Source organism: Staurois parvus, unplaced genomic scaffold (genome assembly GCF_062004578.1).
Source record: "Staurois parvus isolate SC_StPar_1 unplaced genomic scaffold, SC_StPar_1.0 ptg000162l, whole genome shotgun sequence".
NCBI lineage: Eukaryota > Metazoa > Chordata > Amphibia > Anura > Ranidae > Staurois > Staurois parvus.
The window spans coordinates 491,635-506,513 of record NW_028317958.1 but is presented as its reverse complement, the minus strand read 5'-3'; the positions used below and the strand labels follow the sequence as shown (position 1 = coordinate 506,513).

The 14,879-nt window shown below is 41.8% G+C and overlaps 1 protein-coding gene across 2 annotated transcripts in view; it reads right to left on the bottom strand.

Annotated features, from left to right (window-relative positions):
* The window catches only part of ATXN7 (ataxin 7), a 164,141-nt gene that overhangs the window by 13,632 nt on the left and 135,630 nt on the right, over positions 1–14,879 (bottom strand). For both annotated transcript variants that reach the window (XM_089675994.1, XM_089675992.1), the window contains exon 11: positions 5,750–6,689. In XM_089675994.1, the coding sequence (XP_089532120.1) occupies positions 5,750–6,689 (940 nt within the window). The remainder of the gene's footprint in view (positions 1–5,749; positions 6,690–14,879) is intronic.

The window sequence follows — 14,879 nt, the reverse complement described above, 5'->3', positions numbered from 1 at the left end:
ATGGCAGATTTTGTCTCTGCCCCTCCCATGAGGCCGGAGGTGAAGGTGTCTCTCTCCTGCAGCTGGACTCCTCAATTGTTTGTTCTAAGATCTGGAAAATCCCAAAGACACAACAAAGCAGCTTTTAATTCGCCTTGACATCCTCCATACAAATCTAAAAAAACCCAAAACAAAAAAAGATCTAAAGCTACCATGCTGGTGTCACTGAAAATACTAATATTTTCTTCCTGCTCCCTGGATGAGAGGAAGGTTTTCTTGGAATGTATTCCAAAGACCTCTCCCATCTTCCACGTAGTGTGATTTGGACGTCATCATTTAGTGAACAATATCCAGGCACGATGTTTTGCCCGGTAGCCTTACACCAACTGCAACGCTCTGCTGCTGTCCATTTAGAAAGCAATGGGTTAATAGCTGCTCAGCTTATTGGGAAATAGCGGTTACCATGGTGATGGCTGCAGTGCGCCCCACCCCCTCCTCCTCGTGCTGTCAAGTTGATGATCGTCTGTGCCATCATCCATTTCCTACCAGTAGCGACGCGGAGAACGTGCATCATTCACCTCGTCTGCTGCGTTGTTATCCAATTAGTGGAGCTGCTCTTTGTGGCTTATTTAAGGGCGACTCCACACAGCCCATGGCAGTAGCAGTGGAATGAGGGTTAGAGGATGAATTGAACCGTATGTCGCTACTCCTTGTTCAGCCCTATAGAGCCGTCCTACTCATATCTTGCAATGAGCCTTTGTCATCATTGGGCACTCTTTTGACCCAAGAGCTTCCACAAATGGCTCAAATTTTGTCTGACTTCTACTGAACTGGCCAAATTTCGAGCTGTGGGTGGCCCTGCAAGCACCAGGTAGAAAACAACCCAACAGCCACTGCGTCCTATCAGATTCCATCACTGCCCAACAGGTGTCATGGCTGCCTGAAGACCATGGAGAATTTTCCATCCATGCTGTTATCGTAGATGGAGGAATCAAGTGATTTTCCTTGACATTCGAGCTGTGTATGTCCAGCCTCACAGCACAGGATATGGCGGTGAAGGTATAGACCTCTGTGACATCCATGCACAAGGTCCCAAAAAGATCAGCCTGTAGCATGATTATTGTGACACAGTCCCAAAAGAGTCGCTCAGTCCAGCACTTTCAAGCAGACAATGAGCAGTTTGGTGACATGGAGGTGATTGGTGTCACAAAGGTGTAGGTGCAATCTGCACACTAGGCTTGTGCAGCCAGTGCCAAGGAAGGTGATGTTCTGAATCGTTACAGCCGTTTATGGGAGAAGTACAGCCTATGGATTAGAGGAGTACAGTTAGTTCTGCACTCCTGTGCCACGTTTTCAGCCTACAGCAGGCTGAAGCACGCTGTCGGCTGATGTCACAGACCCGCTCCAGGCTCTGAAAAGATCCAAACCATATGGTTGGGATCCACTCAGAACCCTGGACCAGAAGCTGACTCAGCCTCTCAGTGAGCCGCTGAGAGCCTGAGCCAGCAGCTCCCTCCCCTCCAAAACACAGCACACCAGTGAGAGCGGGAGCAAAGCAGAAAGCTAGAGGCTGACAATCTCTGGTTCTCTGCTCACAGAATGCTGAGAACTGAGCGATCAGCTGTCTTTGATTGCTCAGTTCTCAGTGCAAAGCTGGCAGGAACAGATGCTGCATCCACCTAGGCGAGTATCTTTTTTTTCCCCCTAAAACTCAAACTTGTCTTTTAAACGGTTTCTAGTTTGGATGCAGTGAGGAAGGATCAGAACTCCCATTGGGTGTTTACAGCTAGCTGGGGACTCCATTAGTGAAATTTCCCTTCACTTCTTGTTCTGCTGACAATGGTTCCACCAATTAGGAAGTGAGGGAAAATCTGCAACTGGGACAAAGACAGAAATAAAATGTGACTTGAGTGCTAGCCTTCCACCCCTCTACTAGAGAAGCAGATTTATTTCTGTCTGTGTTGCTGTAGATGAGTTCACCTTATTTCATGTCTGGTAAACAAGAAAAAAAAAAAAAATCAGGACAGAAAGTGATGAGAACCTTCCCCACTCTATACAAAGCTAAGAAAATAAGATTTTTTTGTACTCACTGTAAAATACTTCTTTGCGTTCACTGGAGGACACAGCTTCTACTTTAAATCATCACCTTCCACAGGTGTCACTATACCCCATAGGTAATCATCTAAAGCAGAAGCAGTGTCCTGCAATGAGTAGAAGCATGAAAAAAAAAATAGTTTTTGGGTTGAAGATACCCTTTAAGGGTTCGTCTTCGGTCACACCAAATCTGACTTTGAAATCATGAGACTTCACAATGTGTGACTTGGAAGGCGTCTGTGCGACTTCATGCACAGATGTCTATGCAAGTCACACCTGAACTGGCAATTAGTAGTACATGAAATACTTTTAAAATCAGTGCGATGCCGACGGGAGTCGAAATCACACTGATATGACCGCTTCCCACTGCAGAAAATATGGTGCAAATTGTCATGCAATTCGAAACTAACAAATCGGATGACAATTTGCATCGGTGTGACCAGAGACTAAAAGTTTTCATGGAAAGAAGTCACTTGGAGAGGGAAATTTTTGTCAAAAAAAAAAAAACAGAGCTGCAATTTGGCAGCTAAATACAATAAACAAACATAAATATAATATATACAAGGTAATTGTTTTACCTGTCAAACACCTTCTGTAATTCTGTTCAGCCAGTCTTTTAAACCATACCTCATAACCAGGCAGGTGTAAATTGTGTTTTTTTTTTTTTATTTTAAGTAAGCTAAGATTTGCAGCTTCCCTTGTCACTTTTGTACCCCCAACCTGCTTATGAACAGAAAGGAGACTTGGGAAGCAACAGAATTAAACATTATTCATCTAGCTCTGCATTCTGGTAGACATATGGATCACAAAACTGGCTGAACAGATTTACCAACCCCTTTTCAGGTAATCAAGAATTTAGCTATTTGCCAGGAAGCTGTAAGTTAGTAGCCTGGCTGTAATGCGGTTTCTTCTGCATCAATGCATTCTGAGACACTGACCAGGATCAAGCACACAGCCAGTAAAGTCAGGCTTGAAGTCAGATCTTCTGATCTAGATTGGAAAACAGTAGAGGACAGAGTACCCTCAGAAACCAGTAGTTTAAAAGAGAACCAACAGCGGTATAAATAAAACCAATAGCTTTATTATATTAAAGAAAAATTTGGTAATAGACCTAATTAGGTCAAAGGATCCTCCATTCACATCAATAAAATGGAGAACGTTATCACTTTAAAATGGCCCGGGCCACACTTACTCAGAATATAACATAGTACTACTACTTTACGTCTTATGTGAGCATAATATGGGGGTCAATAGGTCAGAGTCTTGCATAGTGAACTAGCCACTTGGTCAGTGTATCAAAACCCAAAACTCTGAAACCACTCTCCAAGGACAAGGTCCACCATGGATCCAGGACACTTGTAAATGAACAAACAATTGTGGCAATTTACTCACTGAGTTGACCCAATATTAACCGCAGGTTAACAGTTCATCATACAATATTGACATTACTACCCATTGATGTCTATTGAAGCTGGACGCTTTAATTGTCTTTAATCCACTTGTGGCTAAATTAAGTGGATTTCTCTGAATGAACATACCACCAAATTACAATTTTTTGTGACTGCCATTCCCTATAGGGAAAGTTAATGTGTCAACCTATGTAGTAATTACTGTGAGGTGTCATATTGATGTGGCTAATACTAACAATTTTTGTGACTGCCATTTTATATGGGAGGTAAACTGTTAACCTGTGGGTTAATATTGGGTCAACTCAATGAGTAAATTGCCCCAATTTTTTGTTCATTTACAAGTGTCCTGGAGCCATGGTGGACCTTGTCCTTGTTGGAGAGTGGGGTCTTGGGTTTTGATACACTGACCAAGTGGCTAGTTCACTATGCAAAACTCTGACCTACTGACCCCCCATATTATGCTCACATAAGACGTAAAGTAGTAGTACTATGTTATATTCTGAGTAAGTGTGGCCCGGGTCATTTTAAAGTGATAACGTTCTCCATTTTATTGATGTGAATGGAGGATCCTTTGACCTAATTAGGTCTATTACCAAATTTTTGTGAAGTATAATAAAGCTATTGGTTTTATTTACACCGCTGTTGGTTCTCTTTTAAACTACTGGTTTCTGAGGGTACTCTATGGCCTCTACTGTTTTCCAATGTGTGTTGCGTTTCTTGAGGACCCCACCTTAATTTGCTCAAGGTGAGTCAGTGAATACCATAGCACTGAACCTGAGGGCTCCCTAATTAGGGAGTGGTAATAATAATAAAACATGTAATATGTAGGTTTTATCTTTTGAGTATACGTCTGATGTAGATGCTTATTCCAGGTCAGTGGCAAAAAGACCTGGAAAAAAATATGGGTGTGACAGCCAGCCAACTAGTATTTTCAGAGAAAAATGGAATGGCAGTCTCCAGGTTTCTTTAAGCACAGGTTTCCTTTTAGGATACAGAAAATTCTATATTTCACAAACTAGCGAAGAGGGTATTTAAAAAAAAAAACAGATCCCTCTTTAGTTCCTTTTAACCAGAAATTTGTTTATTATGATCCCCAGCATGATGCCCCGTGCTGTGGAATGGTTAATAAACATTTGCACAGTTGCTGTCTCTTAATCCTGCCTGCTTTTTCGTTAATAGAATAAGAGAAGGCTAGAACCCCTATCAGATCTGTATTTCTGTAGAGGTATATATGCATATAAATATAAATGTTCAAGAAAGTAGGTACAATAGTAAACAGTGCGCTAATCAGTAAGAAATGTTAAAGCACACACACAGTCCACATCCCAAGTCAATGGTTGTAGGAGGGGTGAAAAAATCCTAGGAGCGAATAGAGTGCGCACTCACCAGAAGTGCATATAAAATACACTATGTGGCGTCCTTTATTGGGCTCTCCTTGAGAGCACCATCTCCCACAGTGCCTATCTGGACTAAGGAGTACCTTTGACGCCCATACTGTTTGATGAATCCTGGTTACTACTCTTCGTGGTGAGACAGAGGATGGTGTGGAGTGCGATCTGACCAGAGCTTTGGTGCCAGAGACATTCTGAAGAGTATACCTCTCTGCATGCGTATTTTATACTCACTTCTGGTGAGTGCGCACTCTATTCGCTCCTAGGATTTTTTCACCCCTCCTATAACCATTGACTTGGGATGTGGACTGTGTGAGTGCTTTAACATTTCTTATTGATTAGCGCACTGTTTACTATTGTACCTACTTTCTTGAACATTTATATTTATATGCATATATACCTTTACAGAGCATTCCTTTTGCACTCTGATTCAAGCGCTGCACCTATCTTTCTCCTTTTATTGATTATTGTAAGGTTGTTTGGTTACCTTTTTGGTGTTCTAGCTGCTTACACAAACCTGTTTGTAGCGCTCGCTATACCTTTGTTACACAGATCTGTATTTCTGTTTGTATCCTTGTTGCAGATTTTCCTTTACTTCCTGTCTTATAAATCAGTTGTCATCAGTAGAGGTACCAAATAAAAGATTTGTACGTCCTTAGAAATATTCAGGTATACTATTTAGTCACTGAGTTGTTAGTTGACACTGCTAAATTTAGCCTTGGGCATCTGGGTATCCAAGACTTCACGGCAGAAGATTAACCAATCTGCCTCACCCCATATTCCTTGTAAAACTTACTTAAACCGCTCCTTCCATTTATATTTATGTTCCTCAAATGGAAATATAATTCAGGACAGAAAAAAAAGTTACCGTCTCACCTGATGCCGCAGTGAATTATTGGCCAGCGTCGGCGTTCCTGAAATCCCGCTATTGTGTTTTGTGTGTATGTTGTTGACTGGCGGCAGTTTGGCAACCTTACTGGACTTGCTGCTGTTGTTGGTGATGCTGCTGGGCCCCGCGGAGCACTTGCGCTTTTTCCCCGTCAGTTTGTCCAGGGAAACACGAGAATGGGGGAACGCGTTGTGAGAGTTCACAGCTTGGTCGCCGCCAGCCTGGTGAACAAAGGGCCCCAGCGAGAGCGTGGAGTCGCTGCTGTTCATAACAACGCTCATGCGCTTTATCGATTCCGCAGGGTTCCCGCTAGGGGGACCCCTCCCTGATTGGTCGTGTTTAAGACTCACAGATCGATTGTTCACAAAGTTGAGGCCGACACTGTGCGGGCTGCCGTGCTGAGACAAGGTCGTGCCGGGGGAGTGGTATGTGCCAGAGTTCGCTACACAGTTTTTCCTAAAGGACTCAGTGGAATGAGAAGGGGGAGGCGCTAGCAGCTGGGGTGGGGAGTTGGTTTTCTTTTTCTTTCCTGAGCCGCTGCTGCTGCTGTTGGTACTACTGCAGTTCGTGCTGCTGGCGGGGGATTCCTTAGGTTTCACAGCCTTATTGGATTTTAACTTTTGAGGTTTGCTGGAGACTGGGCTAGGCGATGAGGAAAGCACTGACGGTGTGGATGCTGAAGAAGACACTTGTCTGGCTTGCATACTACTGGTGGCTTCGGTTGCAGTGTGAATGTTTAGTGTAGTTCCTTGGGGAAGGACTTTGTCCGAAGACGTACTGGGAGAGGCGACAGGGGCTTGGGGAGAGGTAACTGTGCTGGGCGGGAGGAAACCAGTGTTGTTCATACTCTGTGACACAGGCACCGAGTTTGTGCTGGTCCGGTGTGGAGCATGCATGGATGAACTGCTAGAGGCCGGAGGAATTTTCCTGGCAAGACAGAAAAGAACATGTGTCATTACAGTTCACTGCGCGAGCAGATGTGCTATTCAAATGATGGTTCTATGTCTCTTAAATCAATGCTTTCTTTCATCAAACAAGATCTGTCATTTTTGCAGCCAACCTTAAAGTATAACTTCAGGCAAAACAAATTTTTAGTTTTGGATTGAGTAAGGTTTAAAACATTTTTGTTTTCTGTGTCCCCATCGGGAAGAGGTTTCCCCACTTCTTGTCCCCAGAGACAACCCATGCAATCCATACATAAAAAGAAACCAAAACAAAAACATTCAAAAATTAAGTTCTGTTTAATAAAATGGCATGACACAGGAAAAAATTATTGAACACTCTGAAATGTATTTAATACTTGATACAAAACACTCTCAGGTTTAATTTGAGGATATGTACATCCAAATTGGAGGAAGGGTTTAGGAATTACAGCTCTTAAGAGTAGCCATCCCCCTTTTTCAAGGGGCAAAAGTAATTGGACAACTGAATGTAGTCATAAATAAAATGTTCATTTTTAATATTTGTTGAGAATCCTTTACTGGCAATGACTGCCTGAAGCCTGGAACACCTGGATATTACCAAAGACTGGGTTTCCTCCTTTCTGATGCTTTGCCAGGTTCTAACTGCAGCTGTCTTAAGTTGTTCTTTGTTTGTGGGTCTTTCTGCCTTTAGTTAGGTCCAAATATATATGGACCTAACTGTATATACAGTATCTCACAGAAGTGAGTACACCCCTTACATTTTTTGTAAATATATTCTATCTTTTCATGTGACAACACTGAAAAAAATGACACTTTGCTACAATGTGACGTAGTGAGTGTACAGCTTGTATAACAGTGTAAATTTGCTGTCCCCTCAAAATAACTCAACACACAGTCATTAATGTCTAAACCGCTGGCATCAAAAGTGAGTACACCCCTAAGTGAAAATGTCCAAATTGGGCCCAAAGTGTCAATATTTTGTGTGGCCACCTTTATTTTCCAGCACTGCCTTAACCCTCTTGGGCATGGAGTTCACCAGAGCGTCACAGGTTGCCACTGGAGTCCTCTTCCACTCCTTCATGACGACATCACGAGCTGGTGGATGTTAGAGACCTTACGCTCCTCCACCTTCCGTTTGAGGATACCCCACAGATGCTCAATAGAGTTTAGGTCTGGCGACATGCTTGGCCAGTCCATCACCTTTACCCTCAGCTTCTTTAGCAAGGCAGTAGTCTTTGAAGGTGTGTTTGGTGTCGTTATGTTGGAATACTACCCTGCGGCCCAGTCTCCGAAGGGAGGGGATCATGCTCTGCTTTAGTATGTCACAGTACATGTTGGCATTCATGGTTCCCTCAATGAACTGTAGCTCCCCAGTGCTGGCAGCACTCATACAGCCCCAGACCATGACACTCCCACCACCATGCTTGATTGTAGGCAAGACACACTGGTCTTTGTACTCCTCACCTGGTTGCCGCCACACACGCTTGATACCATCTGAACCAAATCAGTTTATCTTGGTCTCATCAGACTACAGGACACGGTTCCAGTAATCCATGTCCTTAGTCTGCTTGTCTTCAGCAAACTGTTTACAGGCTTTCTTGTGCATCATCTTTAGAAAAGGCTTCCTTCTGGGATGACAGCCATGCAGACCAATTTGATGCAGTGTGTGGCGTATGGTCTGAGCACTGACAGGCCGAACCCCCCCCCTTTAACCTCTGCAGCAATGCTGGCAGCACTCATACGTCTATTTCCCAAAGACAACCTCTGGATATGACACTGAGCACGTGCACTCAACTTCTTTGGTTGACCATTGTGAGGCCTGTTCTGAGTGGAACCTGTCCTGTTAAATCACTGTATGGTCTTGGCCACCGTGCTGCAGCTCAGTTTCAGGGTCTTGGCAATCTTCTTATAGCCTAGGCCATCTTTATGTAGAGCAACAATTCTTTTTTTCAGATCCTCAGAGTTCTTTGCCATGAGGTGCCATGTTGAACTTTTGGACATTTTCACTTAGGGGTGTACTCACTTTTGATGCCAGCGGTTTAGACATTAATGGCTGTGTGTTGAGTTATTTTGAGGGGACAACAAATTTACACTGATATACAAGCTGTACACTCACTACTTAAAATTGTAGCAAAGTGTAATTTCTTCAGTGATGTCACATAAAAAGATAAAATAAAATATTTACAAAAATGTGAGGGGTGTACTCACTTGTGAGATACTGTGTGTGTGTGTGTGTATATATATATATATATATATATATATATATATACACACACATATATACACACACACATATACACACTCACACAGTATTATACACATACATACACACAGAATGTCTTCATCACGTGATCCCTGTTGCATCATCTATTACCTATTAGTAGTGGCAAAATAATAAAAAGTTGCCATGCCAAAGTCACTGAATCCATAATCTTGTCAGTTAGTGGATTTTTATTAATTATAGGCCACATGCATATCTTCTACACACTTTTAAATGAAATTAGGAAATATTTAAACAGAACTTTTAAATAATTTGACACAATCTTGTTATGTGACCTCTCTGTCCTCATTCCCGTGTCCCTCCAATACAACAGCTGCACCTGTAGCAAGCACTTCCATCTTAATCCTGATCCAGCTCTCTCCCTGTGCCAGACTTATCCAAGATGATTTACTGCATTCACTTTATACAACCAATCATGTGTCAGGGAATTAGAGAAAAGAATAATACTTCTGCACATTACTGGGTGTGTGTAGTAAAAACAGGTTCACTTTGCAGTGGTAAATAACCCTCCATAGGCCATGCAGTGAGGAGGAACTGCTTGGTAGTAGACTTCAAAGGAAGATGTAATGTGAAAATGAATGGGATTGTCATTACTGGTTTCTTTTGAAGGTGCATGCTTCTAGAGCTGTCATTCTCATTCTATGCTCACTTCTTTATGACTCAATGACCCACCGTTGCCACAATCACTGCTCACCTGCATATTTAAAATGTATTTAAAACCAAAAAAACTTTTGCTTGTTAAGTTTTAGATAAAATAGGAAATGCGTAGACTGCTGACATTCTTTGTGTCCCGTTGAGGAGAAATCCCTCCACTTCCTCTTCAGTGTTCAACAGTCCTGGGGACACAAAGTGGTTGTAGGAAATTTTTCCATACTAAGGTAAAAGCTCCTCTTAGACCAGTGGTCATTATCTTACAAGGTATAGGAGGCCTTAGCTTTGGCCCCTGACATCACCAAAGGGCCACACATAATATTCATTGTATGTAATGCTACAGAAAACTGTTTGCAAATATGTCAGGAGATGGACAGTGAATGCAGATATGCTACTGGCATTGGAGACATACTGAGGAACACAGACAGAGTGAACATGTTACAAGAGACTGCTGAAGATCACCACCATTGCAGACCCTTTACAAATCAATGCTCCTATTTCTGACCGTTGTGACCCTCGGGTCGCATTGTAGTAATAAAGGGATACATGTGGCCCTTGGGTCGCAGGTTGGTCACCAGGGTCTTAGATGATGATGATGAAACAGGTGTTCACATTGGAAATGTTTCACTCTATTCCAGTAATAATTGTAACATTTTTAACAGGCTATTTTCTACTGGGGGCAGTTTTTTGCCCCATGTGTGTTAGGGTATGTGAGATGGCGCTTACTAATCCTCTCAGTTCAAAACATGCAGGTTCAGTACTACATCAAGTTTTAATGTACAGAAAGGCAGCTGAAATGTGTATGTATGACAGCTTGCCTTCACTATAGATTGACACAACAGACCTGAACACAGCAAGTGCCTGAGCCCCACAAGTCAAGCGAGACCTGTAAAGATAAAGCTATGGGTGGATTTTTTCCAGGTGGGGAGAGAATTTGTTAGGAGTAGGTAAAAAATAAACTGTCAAAAAGGGTGGAGGGTCCCAGAGGTCCTTTTATATTACCTGGACGTATCTATCTATAGAAACAGTATCTAAGTAATTGTCCACTGGGTTCCATGTAAACACTGGAGCATAACTACATGCTTCTAGAGAGACAGGTCACTCACATAGCTGCTGTGTGAATCACATCTCAGCATGCTGTGTCAACAGGAGCTGGACCACACATGGGAAAGGAGCAGACCGAACAACAAAAAGTGAAGCAGACATTCAAGGAGGTGGGATGCGCAGAGAACAAAAAAAAAAAAAAAAAACGACCAACCCTTAGGCCAACAATTTGTATAATGCCCTATAAACTTGCCAGGTTAGTTTTACAAGTGTCTGCCAGTGTTGGGGGGTTGAGGTTGAGGGTGGGGTGGAGAGTGATTGGGGCAAGTTTTCTAAACTCTATAATCAATAGTCTCCACCCGCCAGGAGCCAACGTTGAAGACATAATATCACCACCTGATTAGCCAACCATCATCTCATGTCAATGGGCTATCTGAAGGAAAGCCTAGGCCTCATTCACACGAGAAGCACATTGTAATGTTGACAAATGGTGTTACATGGTTGACTAATTCTCTTTACACGTGGCACATCTACCTTCTTTGTAAGTAGAAACAAAACAAATCTCCATTCTTGCAGTACGGCATATGAGTTTATAAAGGATCACTGCACAGGTACAGCAAGTAAGAGCAATAAAAACCTTGTGAAGAGAAAGCCAGCACTCACCAAAATCAAACCCTAAGTTTTAATCAAGACATATTGTGTAAAATAATGAAAAATGTGTGAAAGTAAACTTAATATACCAACATTTCACAACCACAAGTGTGTCACCTTAACAAAGGGGACCCTTGTGCCCATGAAATGTTGGTGTATGTTGTAGGTTCACACTTTGTCATTTTTACACAATGACCTTTTCAAAACGGAGTTTGATTTGATGAGTAATGCTCTCTTTTTATATGGGTAATATACGGTATCACTGTTAGCCATGCACTCTAATCTGTGGCGTTAGGGGTCTGGTGCTGGATGGACATGTCTAGAGCATTACAGTTTTGACAGTGCATCTAACCCCTCTCCACTCTGTCCTAATAAAGTGTTGTCTTTAGTGATACTTTTGAAAAGAACAAACTATTGCGGCAACTGCTTGAGCACCCTTGGTGGTGTTATAATTTGCCCCAACCCGTCACTTTTGTTCAACAAATTAGTCTTTATGTAAATGTGGAGAAAAGTATAAATGAAGACATGTAAAATAAAAAGGAGTTCATATACCAAAAAATATTATTAAAAATATTAAAGTGCGTTTCAAACAAAGTGCACTTCTGGTTTTAGCGTCACCCCAACCGACCTAACTCTTCGGCCCCAGTACTTGCCACCACCACAAAAAATTGTGTGTGCTGGACAAGACTTTACAGTAGATCACCATAACATTCTATGGGGTTGCCCCCCCAATACCACAATTATTAGGAGATAGTCCCATTTTAGTCTATGTCAGAGACATTATGATGGAGGAAAGTATGCATCTGGGAAAGGAGAAGGTGGGGATAAAGGAATAAGTGCAATTTAGTTGAAATGTGTACAAATCCTTTAACCAGTTACCAGAACGCAATATTTTTTGGGCAGATATCCTATAATGATGGTGGGTTTCATTATCACATTTTGCTGGCTGGTGATAATACCTACCAAGTGCTGGGAAAATTAATAATGTATTTGGAAGAGGTAACACAGCTCCTCTAAGTTTTGCAGAACTGTATTAAGATTAAGAGAACAAAAAAGCAGAAAACAGAAGAATAGAAAAGAAAAGTCAGAGACATGGACCTGTGACTGAAAAAAACCTGCCTTACACTTTTAAACCAATTTTGCTCTCACAAACTTCTATAGAAAGAGCAAACTGATTTCCCCATCTGCACATCCATACATGCTGCGCTACTGTATTCTGACAGTGGGATTCCCCCGCTGTCAGAATACATCGGACAACGCTGCAGTTGTTGGCTGAGAGCACTGAACTAGTGACAATATACTGACAGTCCTGTGCAGAAGGTGTCAATCACTAGATAGACTCTTCTCAAACAGGAACAGCCATACATGAATCGAAATTCCTGCTGAACTGGCAAAATTTTGATCTATGTATGGCCAGCTTTAGGCAGACTAGAAAAAGACAACGCTGACTAAAAGCTAGGGAACCACGGACAGATCCTCTTCTAGTTCTGAGGTCTAGAGATACCATTTCAGAAAGGCAGGTAAAGAGGTAACAGGGCCTCAAGATCAAAGGTGTCTGAGTGACTGCATGTGTTTCCCATAACAAGCAGACTTTCCATTCTGTTCTCTTGTAAATTGTTAGACAAGAAAAAAAAGAATTTTGTTTTTAAACTGAGGAAAAAAAAAAAAGGCAAACCATCATGGGGTCTCTGTGGAATCCTCCATGCCCTTGTCCTGTGTCCCAAGCTTTATCACACAATGGATATATAGTTGTGTTCAAAATAATAGCAGTGTGTTGAAAAACATGAATAAAGCTCAAAATCCTTCTAATAGCTTTTATTTCCATACACACAAATGCATTGGGAACACTACACATTCTATTCCAAATCAAAACATGAAGAAAAATATATCAAATTTGTGTTGTTCCTCTAAATAAATTGAAGAAAAATGAATATTAGACTGTTCAAAAAAAATAGCAGTGTTTGTATTCTTCTTTACAAACTCAAACATGCACTATACTAAACTGAAAAATGTTTGAAGATTTTGCTTTCCTTTGAATCACTTAATGAATATTTGGTTGTAGTCGCACTGTTTCTGAGAACTGCTGTACATCTGTGTTGCATGGAGTCAACCAACTTCTGGCACCTGTGAACAGGTATTCCAGCCCAGGATGATTGGACTACATTCCACAGTTCTTCTCTATTTCTTGGTTTTGCCTCAGAAACTGCATTTTTGATGTCACCCCACAAGTTTTCTATTGGATTAAGATCCGGGGATTGGGCTGGCCACTCCATAACGTCAATCTTGTTGGTCTGGAACCAAGATGTTGCACGTTTACTGCTGTGTTTGGGGTCGTTGTCTTGTTGGAACACCCATTTCAAGGGCATTTCCTCTTCAGCATAAGGCAGCATGACCTCTTCAAGTATTCTGATGTATTCATGCTTCACTGTCTTCACAGTGTACTGTGGCTTGAATTCAGTGTTTGGGGGTCGTCTGACAAACTGTCTCTGGCCACTAGACCCAAAAAGAACAATCTTACTTTCATCAGTCCACAAAATGTTGCGCCATTTCTCTTTAGGCCAGTCAATGTGCTCTTTGGCAAATTGTAACCTCTTCAGCACATGTCTTTTCTCCAACAGTGGGACTTTGCGGGGGCTTCTTGCAGATAGCTTGGCTTCACATAGGCGTCTTCTAATTGTAACAGTACTCACAGGTAACTTTACACCTTCTTTGATCTTCCTGGAGCTGATTGTTGGCTGAGTCCTTGCCATTTTGGCTTTTCTTCTATCCATTTGAATGGTAGTTTTTCGCTTTCTTCCACATCTTTCAGGTTTTGGTTGCCATTTTAAAGCATTGGCGATCATTTTAGCTGAGCAGCCAATCATTTTCTGCACTTCTTTATATGTTTTCCCCTCTCCAATCAACTTTTTAATCAAGGTACGCTGTTCTTCTGAACAATGTCTGGAACGACCCATTTTCCTCAGAATTTCAGAGAGAAATGCACTGTAACCAGCATGTACAACATTTGCTGCCTTCTTTCCTTAAATAAGGGCAATAATTGCCACCTGTTTTTCAAAGAATGACTGAAAAACTCCACACTGCTATTATTTTGAACATGCCCCTTTCAATTAGTGATTCAATTACACAGAATCAGCAGCATGCATGTCATGACTGTTGGGTCTGTTGGATTTCTATTACTCTACTACACCTGCTAGTAAATTATTTGCCATGTAGAAATATCATTTCTACCAAAAACAGTGATTGATCAGGTTAGTGATGTCTGACTGCTATTATTTTGAACACAACTGTATATGTCAGGGATAAACTGGGCAGGTTGTAATATTGTATGTACAAAAGCACCATATTATTGTACACATCAGTCACATATGTCTCTTGCAAACTGGCTCAGCTAAACTTCTGGTGAAAAGAACCAAGTGAAATCAGGAAATGTAAAACATACAAGTGGATATGGGTTAACCTGCACAAACAGAAATGACGTTAGCAGGATATGGTTATAAGCTCCTTGTACACACACACACACGATAGTGTCTGTATAGTTCCAGGAGGACATCATTCAACTGTGTGCGA